This window comes from Mastomys coucha, unplaced genomic scaffold, assembly GCF_008632895.1.
Source record: "Mastomys coucha isolate ucsf_1 unplaced genomic scaffold, UCSF_Mcou_1 pScaffold15, whole genome shotgun sequence".
NCBI classification, from domain to species: Eukaryota; Metazoa; Chordata; class Mammalia; order Rodentia; family Muridae; genus Mastomys; species Mastomys coucha.
The window spans coordinates 25,071,331-25,083,274 of record NW_022196897.1 but is presented as its reverse complement, the minus strand read 5'-3'; the positions used below and the strand labels follow the sequence as shown (position 1 = coordinate 25,083,274).

Below are 11,944 nucleotides of genomic sequence, written 5' to 3'. Positions count from 1 at the left end.
GAGAGAGAGACTTGTGGCTGATATCATAACTGTTTCTTCAATTTAGGTGCTAGGTTGCTGGTTTCTTCTTGAAGGAGGGTGTGGAAGGCAAGCCCAATCCTAGGTTAAAGCCTGTAGAAGTGACTTCAAGGGGGGGTTCTACTGGAACTCATAATGAATCATTGAATCCCACACTTTCCCACACTGTCCTCCATCAGCCATACTCACACAAAGGACTGGGAAGGGGATCAGGCAGAATTGGCCATTTAGCATTGGCTGTTCCCTCTCTGTCTGTAGCTCCCAAGTTCATTCTCACCCTGTCCATGCAGGGAAAGGCTTCCTTTGTAGATGCAACTGAGTCAAGAAGACATAAAAACTGTGAGCATTGTTGGGATGAATACTCAAGAGCTCTATTTCTTGAGTATTCACTGTGCCCCAGGACTTGGAGAATTGTAGAGATAATTGCCCAAGTGGTCAGGATTATGGTATTTCTTTTCCTAACCCCAATACTACCTTTGGTTAGTATATCATAACACAAAACACTCATGATGTCAACCTTGCCTCTCAATATGTTAATCTGAGATTGTTTGTAATCACTAATTAAATTTAGCTACTAAATCCTACTGTTAAGCTTGAAGAAAAATTTAACCACTATCCATAACTCAAAAGTTTAAATTAAAGTGACTTAAATGTTAATTGGATACCTAGAATGTTTATGTGTCTAACTTGGTGTTTGTCTAACTCAGTGTTGGGAACTGAAGGCCATAAGGGATAATTTATGTTTAGAGATGTTGTTCATGTGGATATCTGGTATGAGTCAGCTAAAACATGACTGAGACTGGACAGTCACCGGGCTATAGGTCATGACAAAATAGCTCACACCACATGTCTGAGAACCCCCAAGGTGAGTAGTGATATAATATCTGTTATGTAACTATTCCTGGCTGTATAATGTGGCCTTGAGCCAGTGGCTAGGAGTTCTTTGTCTTTGCTTCAGCTGTGCCAGCCTGTGTGTTTGTCTCTCTGTAGCTGAAGTACCTCCTTCCTTGTGGCCTGTGTATTCTGTGCCTACTTGGATGCTGGTCTGTGTCTGTCGATGTGTGCCTGCATAGTGGCCTGTACGTTGGTGAATAAAGTGTGTCTCATCTGCCTGGACTCTTGCAATCTCTTCAACCTCTCAACATGAGATACAACAGAGATACAGAGCACACAGTCTTCAAGGCAGACATTTGTTTCATCATATTCAGTCTTACTCTGGCATGAATGGGTTCTGAAGATGTTTTCCTGAAGTTCTGAGTAGCAAAGAACATGCCCATTGGCAATGAAAAAAATCTAAATGGTCAGAAATCCAGGGACAATTGGAGCTAAGGTGGATCTCATTCTGAGTTTTTAAAAATTAGCATCTTATATGCACTAGTGGAAGTGGATTCTGATATTTCACGAGGTGAAATCTCAGAACCAAGGAACTCAAGGTAGTTCTATAGCAACATTACTTGGTCTTGGTGCTTTCTTTAGGTCTTGCTCTAGAATACCCCAGGTTTCTGCTTCCATCTGTGAATTTTAACTTCCCTCCCCTTTTGTAGTCTCTTCAATAATGACAGGAGACAGCTGAGTCAGAGGAACACCTATCTTTACTCACAGTGACAATGTCTTTATCTTTAAGGAGCCTCCTGTGGCCAGTCACTGGTGCTCCGCCCAGGGCAGCAGAATCGATGCCAAGTGCGCTTAAAGGCTTCCTTGACTTCCTTGTTTCTAAGGCTGTAGATGAGTGGGTTAAGAGCTGGGATGACAAGAGTATAGAACACAGATGCCATCTTGTCCGAGTCCAGGGCATAGCTGGAGCTGGGACGCAGGTACATGAAAATAAGGGTCCCATATAGTATGGCCACAGCTGTGAGGTGAGAGCCACAAGTGGAAGCTGCCCTCCGACGGCCCTCAGCTGACTGCATGCGAATCACAGCACCAGCGATGAATCCATAAGACACAGCAATAGCCAACACTGTGGTTGTCTGGATAAAGCCACAGACAGCAAAAAGGAGGAGTTCATTGAGACTAGTGTCATTGCAAGAGATGGCAAGCAGTGGAGGAATATCACAGAAGAAGCTGTTGACTTCTAGTGAGCCACAGAAGCTCAGGCGAAAGGTGAAAGTTGTATGTACAAAGGCACTCACTGCTCCCCCAACACCTGATGCCCCAAGTAAGGCCAGGCATAGACGGGGTGACATAACTGTGGTATAGAGGAGAGGGTTCCCAATGGCCACATAGCGATCATAGGCCATGGCTGCTAACAGGCAACACTCAGCATCGGCCAACCCTGCAAAGACAAACATCTGGAGGGCACAGGCTACATAAGGGATGGTGGCACGGGGCAGTAGGAGGTCAACTAGCATCTTGGGGCCAATGGCAGAGGAATAGAAGGCATCCAGCAGGGAGAGGTTGGCCAGGAAGAAGTACATGGGTGTGTGGAGCCTGGCATCTATACGAATGAGTAGCACCATGCCCACATTTCCCAGCAGGCTGATGAGGTAGATGGGCAGGAATATCAGGAAGAGGGTCACACGCATGTCCCAACGATTTGTGATCCCCAAGAGGATGAACTCAGCAGGCACAACTCTGGACCAGGTGAAGTTCTCTGAGCTCATTCTGCTGGGTGGAGACTAAGAAAGAAAGTGAGAGGGGGAATGAGAGAAAAGCTATGCCCGTCACAGGAGAGAGAGAATACTGAATCCCGGGTCTAGTCTTAACTGGACAAAATTGCTCATGTAACGTTTGACAAGCTGTGTGACTGTTACACACTGTTCCTAACACTGAGAATTCCGCAGGTTCAGCTTCACTAGGGCAGAAGTTTCCTTAGTGTGGGTTTTGAGGTTTGTTGAAAGGAACCCTTCCCATTGGTTAAGGCCTGGGAAGGGAGTGAGCAGGTGCCTGAGGAAAACAAGGTGTGGAAGAAACAAGGATGTGAATGTTTGTTCTCTACTTTTCTGAGCCTTATTTTTTCTACTCTGTATAATGAGGGGAAAGTAGCAAGGACAGAGTAAGATAATGCATCTGAAGGGTCTTATACAGGGCCTGGGACATAACAGGCTTCCAGTGAGGATTCAGTGAACAGAATCAGGTGCAGTGGTTCAATACGGGAATGAAACGGCTTTAAGGCAATCAAAAGCTGCGAACTTCTTGATAGGCAATGCTGCTTCACACTCCTGTGTTTTCTCATTTATTCCTTTATGTAAGACCTGTTTCTTTGTTTATCTCCAGGGTGAAGCCCACTAGTGACCTACCCAAAGGAAACTAGACATCTCCCTCATCTGTGTTTGCTGCAGCACACACCCAATGGACTATCTCATATACTTAATTAATTAATGAGATAAGACCTATGTAGCCCTGGCTGATTTTGATCTCACAGAGATTTGCCTGTCACTGCCTCCCGAGTGCTGAGATTAAAGGTGTGCACCATTACATGTGGTTTAAAAATCTTTTAAAATTAAAGTAACTTTTAGAATTATTTGTTTTATACTTACATGTATGTGTGTGAGTCTGTGCATGTGTGTGAGTGCTCAAAAAGGTTAGAGGCATCAGATTTCTTCAAACAGAAGTTAAAAGTGGTTATAATCTACTTGATGTGGGTGCTTGGAACTGAATTCAGGTCCTCTAGAAAAGCAATGTATACTCTCAATTGCTGAGCGCTAAATGGTTCTAAAGTCCTTGCTAAATGTTTAATTGGTTAATAGCTGTGTACATTAAGGGATAGCGTGTGATATGGTCTATATATACACATTAGAAAGACTCAGTCAATGGTAGAACATAATAGAAGACCCAGGGATACACTTTCACAACTGGACACTTAAATTTTAACAAACCTTTGAAAAATATACACTGGGAAAGGAAAGTCTTATCAACAAAGGGTGATGACAAAACTCACATAAGAATGGGATTTGATCCCTGTGTCTTCACACTGCATAAAACCAATTCAAAGTGGATCAAAGACCCTTATCTAAACCCAGAAAGGCTGAAACTATGAAAAGCACACACAGGAAAATATACCAGGGCAAAGGTATAGCCAACACATTTATGAATCTAAACTACAATAGCACAGCCCATAGAACTGACAAACAAGATCTCATGAAATTAAAATGCTTCTCCTCAGCAAAAGAACTTCGCAACCGAATGGAGAGACAGCCTTCACCAGCTATACTTCAGACAAGCCTTAATATCTAGAATATATAAACTGCAAAATTAAACACCACAAAAAGCCTGCCTATCAGTAAAGAGGCCAACAATTGGAACAGACAGTCCTCAAAATAAGGTATAGAAATAGACACTTTAAAAACACGTCTAATATCTCTAACCACAAAAGAAACACAAATTAAAATATCTTTGAGATTTCATCTCACTCTAGTCTGAATGGCCACTACCAACAAAATAAATCATGACAAATCTAAGACAGAGGCAGAGAGAAACCCTTACCCGCTGTAGGTGGAAATGCAAGCTAGTACAGTTGTTACAGAAAGCAATGTGGAGGCTTCCCAAAAAACTAAAGCACAATTACTACAATGCCAACCTGTCCCACTCCTGGACACTCACAGGACTCTATATCTTATCGCAGAAATATGTTTGAGGCAAGAGATTAGGTAACCGGAGGAGGGATCATTCAGAGATGACCACATGAGAGACAGCTGTAGTTGAAAGACTGGCAGCTCTTCAACCTACCCAAGCTTCACTCAGTCAAGGGTTCATGCTCTGAAAGGCTAGTGTTTGTATGAACCTGGGAGAGGGGGGTGCTTTGTCAAGACAGTGGATCACTGTAGAGCTCATCTCAGCTCTTTCCTCCTTTTTTTTTTAATGGCTCTGGAAGCCAGGCCACAGTTGAGATATTGCTTCTTTGTATTGGTCCCTTAAACGGTCCTCCTCCCCATTACTATCCATGTGTCTCTGTGCAGTGCAGTGTAGATAAACACAAGAACCTGGAAACCCCAGCTTCTAGACTCAGATCTACACCTGCTATGTTTGCATATCCATGTTTACTGCTGATTTTTACAGTAGCTAACATGTATAATCAGACTAGATGCCCATCAACAAATGAATAGTTAATGAAAAAAATCTGATACATATGATTGATCCATGAAGAAAAAATAACATTCTGTTATTTTCAGGAAAATGGAAGAAACTATAGACATTATATTTAACAAAATGGGAATGAGGCTCCAGGCTCACTCAGACATATGTACTGTCCAACTGCTGATGGCCAACCCCTTGTAGATTTTGTTTTTTCCACATGAAAAACAAACACCACTTACCTTTACAACCTGAGGGGAAGCTCTGCTTCGAATATCTCTCCATTTCTCCATCTGTAGGATGGGAAAAATGATAACAGAACTTTGAAGTTGCTATGAATCTTTCCCTCTGAAACTCCTCTGTCCTGTGTAACTTCTCAGTTTCAGGCAGGCCAGGATGGCTACTACTCATACTTAGCAATACATAAATGCATTCTTCCCAGGAGATGAGGATCTTAAGGAAGGCTCATACTGGACCCTCCTTACCTGAAGAAGGGATTTGCCTTCAGGTATCTGACTTTCTACTTCATGAAGCATTCACTGAGAACATCCTGACCATCTGGACCACTGTCTTTTGGCTTCTAGCTTTCCCTTCTTTTAACATTTCTTGGGAATTTTTTTTTTTTTTAAAGCTGGGATGGCTGTGATTGGCATAGCAGGGATTCTTACCTGTTTTTTCTGATCCCTGTTCCCACTGCCTCAAGTCATTTCCTTTCTCTGTTTGTAACAATCCAAACTGGAACATTGCACTCCAAAGAAGGCAAAAGACTAAAAGACTCATAGCTACAAGGAACACAGAATTGAGCTATGAACTATGGTCTCCTTGTCTATTCTCCAATGATGTCGTATCTCTAGGTCTCTCTCTTTAGTCTCTTATCTTCAAATTGAGTACTTTGGACTGGGTCAGTGGTTCTAGCTCTATGCCATGGTCTGGTGCTATTAAGATTCCTCCCCAGCATACAGATGTTTAGTATGTCTTTTCCCTCATACTGAGAACGTTATGAGCTATGGGCTTAAGAACATACCAAGAAATAGAGGTGTTCGGAGAGTTTTTGTATCAAGGAAACTTCAGCCCAGCCTCTGAGGTAACAGTGACAGAGGAAGGTAACAGGGTTGTGTCCCACTGAAGAAGTAAAAACAGGCGGAGTTAAAATCGTCCTGGCCCTGAGGGAATGACTTATTTCTGCTTTCTTCCTGCTTTCTCCTTTCCACACCGTGGTCCCAGAGTCCTTGGAGACCCTTGCCTCCATATCATCTGGGGACTCTGTGACAGCTGGTAGCTAGGGACTCTAAGGATAACTCACTTTTTATTTTACCCCTGGGTCTATTTTAGAAGTTTGGTTGAGTGGGGCCCCCAGGATTTGATTGGGTCTCTTTGGCTCACTTTTACACATCCATCCAATACACAAACATACATTTTAATGTGTTATTAATAACCACTATTATTATTATCCTTTAAAATTTTTTGAGCCTTTTTACACAAGCACATTTTTTGTTGTTTTAATAAATTACAGTGTTCCTCATGTTTGCAATGCTCACCACATCCTTGTCTGCCACTTATGCTCATCCTTTTTGTTACAGAGCAAGCTCCCATGTCACCAGCAGGAAGGTTCCATGTCTCTGAGGCAGAGTTATTTTCTCAGTATATCTGCCTTGAAGACAGAATCTTTCTATGTGTCCTATTCTGACTGGAGTGTGATGGAATATCAAGATATTTTAATTTCCATTTTCCTGATAGTTAAACATATTGAACATGTATATTAACATTTCTTCTTGAGAACTAACTATTCAGTTTATCTGTTTGTTTATTGATTGGATGATTTGTCAGTGCTGAAGTTATTGATTTTTTTTAATAGATTCTAGATACAGATGTATAGATCAGAGGTATAGTTGGAGATCTTTCTCCTATCATACAGGTTATTCGTTCACTATGCTGGTTGTTTCCTTCACTGGGTAGTAGCTTTTTAATATCGTACAACCTCATTTGTAGACTCTTGTTAGGATTTCATGGGTCAGTGGAGTGTTTTCAGAAAGTGCTTGCCCATCCCTGTATTTTGAACTGTTTTCACTGTCTTTTTCTCTAGCAGTTTTAGACTTATGAGAAGGTTGCCAATCAATTTTGAATTGAGTTTTGTACAGGGTGAGAGGTAGGTATCTAGTTTCATTCATATCATGATGTAGATACATATTTTCCAAAGCACCAACTATTGATGAGGCCATTTTTTTCTTCTGTTGTGATAATCTCTTGCGCACTAGGTAAAGCTTGTCTTTGTATTATTCAAATGCTGATTTCTGTACTGCCAGAGAGTTGAGTTCAGGTCAGACCTTGGTATTGTTATTTTTATGAATCGCACCTGTTTCAGTGATTTGTAAACATTCTTTACCATCATATTCTGATTGGTTTAATAAAGAGCTGACTGCTTATAGCAAAGCATTGGATGGGTGGAACTTCCGGGAAGAGATAGGAACTCTGTGAAAGAGAGGTTGAACATTTGCCAGCCACACAAGAAGGAAAAAGCAGGTATCTGTACTGAGGAGAGGTGATGAGCCACGGGGTAGGTGGGGACTAGGTGGTCAGATTTACTTTGATTGAGGAATTTGTTTATTTTATTTATTTTTATATTTTTAATTGAATATTTTCTTTATTTACATTTCAGATGTTACCCCTTTCCTGGTCTTACTCAAACCCCCGGAAACCTTCTATCCCATCCCCACTCGCCTTGCTTCTATGAAGGTGTTCACCCACACACCCAGGCACTCCCATCTCCCTGCCCTGGCATTCCCCTACACTGGGGCATCGAACCTTCACAGGACCAAGGGCCTCTCCTCCCATTGATGCCTGACAAGGCCATCCTCTCCTACACATGCAGCTGGAGCCATGGATCCTTCTATGTGTACTCTTTAGTTGGTGGTTTGATCCCTGGGAGTTCTGGGGGATCTGGTTGGTTGTTATTGTTGTTTTTCCTATGGGGTTGCAAACTCTTCAGCTCCTTCTGTCTTTTCTCTAACTCCTCCACTGGGGGACCCATGCTTAACCAATGGTTAGCTTTGAACATCCACCTCTGTACTTGTCAGCCTCTGGCAGAGCCTCTCAGGAGACAACTATATCAGGCTCCTGTCCCCAAGCACTTCTTGGTATCCACCATAGTGTCTGGGTTTGGTGACTGTATATGGGATGGATCTCCATATAGGGCAGTCTCTGGATGGCCTTTCCTTCAGTCTCTACTCCACACATTGTCTCCATATTTCCTCCCGTGAGTATTTTGTTCCCCCTTCTAAGAAGGACAGAAGCACCCACACTTTGGTCTTCCTTCTTCTTGAGCTTTAAGTGTTCTAAGAATTGTACCTTGGGTATTGCGAGCTTTTGGGCTAATATATACATATCAGTGAGAGCATACTGTATGTGTTCTTTTGTAATTGGGTTACCTCAATCAGGATGATATTTTCTAGTTCCATCCAGTTGCCTAAGAATTTCATGAATGAGTTGATTTTAATAGCTGAGTAGTACTTCATTGTGGAAAGGTACCACATTTTCTGTATCCATTCTTCTTTTGAGAGACATCTGGATTGCTTCCAGCTTCTGGCTATTATAAATAAGGCAGCTATAAACATAGTGGAGCATGTGTCCTTCTTATATGTTGGAGCATCTTTTGAGTATATGGCCATGAGTGGTATAGGTGGATCCTCAGGTAATACTATGTTGAAATTTTTGAGGAACCTTGAGACTGATTTCCAGAGTGGTTGTACCAGCTTGCAATCCCACCAATAATGGAAGAGTGTTGCTGTTTCTCCACATCCTCACCAGTATCTCCTGTCACCTGAGTTTGTGATCTTAACCATTCTGACTGGTGTGAGGTGGAATCTCAGGATCATTTTGATTGGCATTTCCCTGATGACTAAGGATGTTAAACATTTCTTTAAGTGCTTCTCTGACATTTGATATTCCTCAGTTGAGAATTCTTTGTTTAACTCTGTACCCCATTTTAAAATAGAGTTATTTGATTCTCTGCAGTCTAACTTCTCAAGTTCTTTGTATATATTGGATATTAGCCCTCTAGAAGATGTAGGGTTGGTAAAGATCTTTTCCTAATCTGTTGGTTGCCACTTTGTCCTATTGAGAGTGTCCTTTGCCCTACAGAAGCTTTGCAATTTTATGAGGTCCCATTTGTCGATTCTTGATCTTAGAGCGTAAGTCTTTGGTGTTCTGTTCAAGACATTTCCCCCTCCGTGCCCATGTGTTTGAGGCTCTTCCCCATTTCCTCTTCTATTAGATTCAGTGTATCTGGTTTTATGTGGCAGTCCTTTATCCACTTAGACTTGAGCTTTGTACAAGGAGTGAAGAATGGATCAATGTGCATTCTTCTACATGCTTACCCCCATTTGAACCAGTACTGTTTGTTGAAAATGCTGCTTTTTTTCCACTGGATGCATTCTTCTATATGCTGACTGCCAGTTGAGCCAGCACCATTTGTTGAAAATGCTGTCTTTTTTCCACTGGATGATTTTAGCTCTTTTGTCAAAGATCAAGTGACCATAGATTTGTGGGTTCATTTCTGGGTCTTCAGTTCTGTTCCATTGATCTACCTGCTTGTCACTGTACCAATACCATACAGTTTTTATCACTATAGCTCTTTCGCACAGCTTAAGGTCAGGGATGGCGATTCCACCAGAAGTTCTTTTATTGTTGAGAATAGTTTTCGCTATCCTGGGTATTGGTTTGTTCCAAATGAATTTGGAAATTGCTCTTTTTAACTCTATGAAGAGTTGAGTTGGAATTTTGATGGGGATTGGATTGAATCTGTAGATTGCTTTTGTGAAGATGGCCATTTTTACTATATTAATCCTGTCAATCCTTGAGCTTGGGAGATCATTCCACCTTCTGAAATCTTCTTTGATTTCTTTCTTCAGAGACTTGAAGTTCTTGTCATACAGATCTTTCACTTGGTTGGTTAGAGTCACACCAAGGTATTTTATATTATTTGTGACCATTTTGAAGGATGTCTTTTCCCTAATTTCTTTCTCAACTTGTTTTTTTCCTTTGAGTAGAGGAAGACTACTGATTTTTTTTGAGGTAATTTTATATCCAGCTACTTTGCTGAAGTTTTTTTTTTTTTTTTTTTTTTTTTTTTTTTTTTTTTTTTTTAATCAGGTTTAGGAGTTCTATGGTGGAATTTTTTGGGTCACTTAAGTATACTATCATATCACCTGCAAATAGTGATATTTTGACTCCTTCCTTTCCAATTTGTATCCCTTTGACTTCCTTTTAGTCTAATTGCTCTGGCTAGGACTTTTGAGTATTATATTGGGTAAATAGGGAGAGAGTGGGCAGCCTTTTCTAGTCCCTGATTTTGGTGGTACTTCTTCAAGTTTCTCTCCATTTAGTTTGATGTTGGCTACTAGTTTGCTTTATATTGCTTTTACTGTGTTTTAGTATGGACCTTGAGTTCTTTATTGTTCCAAGACTTTTATCATGAATGGGTACTGAATTTTGTCAAATGCTTTCTCAGCATCTAATGAGATGATTATGTGTTTTTTTTCTTTGAGTTTGCTTATATAGAGGATTACCTTGATGGATTTCCATATATTGAACCATTCCTGCATCCCTGGGATGAATCTTACTTGATCATGATGCATGACTGTTTTGATGTGTTCTTGAATTCGGTTTACCAGAATTTTATTGAGTATTTTTGCATCGATATTCATAAGTGAAATTGGTCTGTAGTTCTCTTTCTTTGTTGAGTATTTGGATGGTTTAAGTGTGAGTGTAATTGTGGCTTCATAGAATGAATTGGGTAGTGTTCCTTCTGTTTCTCTTCTGTGGAATAATTGGAGAGTATTTGTATTAGGTCTTCTTTGAAGGTCTGATAGAATTCTGCATTAAACCCATCTGGTCCTAGGATCTTTTTGGTTTGGAGACTTTTAATGACTGCTTCTATTTCTTTAGGGTTTATGGGACTGTTTAAATGGTTTATCACACCCTAATTTAATTTTGGTACCTGGTATTTGTCTAGAAAATTGTCCATTTCATCTAGATTTTCCAGTTTTGTTGAGTATAGGCCTTTGTAGAAAGATCTGATGAGTTTTTGAATTTACTTGGTTTCTGTTGATATATCTCCCTTTTCATTTCGGATTTTGTTAATTTGGATACTGTCTCTGTGCCCTCTGGTTAGTCTGGTTAAGGGTTTGTTTCTCTTGTTGATTTCCTCAAAGAGCCAGCTCCTGGTTTTGTTAATTCTTTGAATAATTCTTTTTGTTTCTACTTGGTTGATTTCAGCCCTAAGTTTGATGATTTCCTGCCATCTACTCCTCTTTGTTGTATTTGCTTCTTTTTGATTCAGAGCTGTCAGGTGTGCTGTCAAGCTGCTAGGGTAAGCTCTCTCCAGTTTGTTTTTGGAGGAACTCAGAGCTATGAGTTTTCCTCTTAGGACTGCTTTTATTGTGTCCCATACGTTCGGGTATGTTGTGCCTTCATTTTCATTACATTCTAAAATGTCTTTACTTTCTTTATGTCTTTTTTGACCAAGTTATTAAGTAGAGTATTGTTCAGCTTTCATGTGTATGTGGGCTTTCCATTATTTTTGTTATTATTGAAGACCAGGTTTAGTTTGTGGTGATCTGATAGGATGCATTGGATTTCCATCTTCTTGTATCTGTTGAGTCCTGTTTTGAGACCAATTATATGGTCAGTTTTGGGGAAGGTACCATGAGGTGCTGAGAAGAAGGTTTTATTCTTTTGTTTTAGGATAAAATGTTCTATAGATATCTGTTAAATATATTTGATCCAAACTTCTGTAAGTTTCACTGTGTTTCTGTTTAGTTTGTGTTTCCATGATCTGTCCACTGCTAAGAGTGGGGTGTTGAAGTCTCCCACTATTATTGTGTGAGGTGCAATGTGTGCTTTGAGCTTTAGTGAA

At 40.6% G+C, this 11,944-nt stretch overlaps 1 protein-coding gene across 1 annotated transcript; it reads right to left on the bottom strand.

The window, feature by feature from the left end:
- Window positions 1-1,636: 1,636 nt before the first annotated feature.
- On the bottom strand, window positions 1,637-2,621 carry LOC116091958 (olfactory receptor 5C1). The gene has a single exon (XM_031373376.1). It carries the CDS (start codon window positions 2,619-2,621, stop codon window positions 1,638-1,640), a length of 984 nt encoding a protein of 327 aa, XP_031229236.1. The 3' UTR covers window position 1,637.
- Window positions 2,622-11,944: the final 9,323 nt, after the last annotated feature.

What these genes read in the sequence shown, in the direction of transcription:
- LOC116091958 (XM_031373376.1), bottom strand. Translation starts at nt 2,621, where the DNA reads ATGAGCTCAGAGAACTTCACCTGGTCCAGAGTTGTGCCTGCTGAGTTC.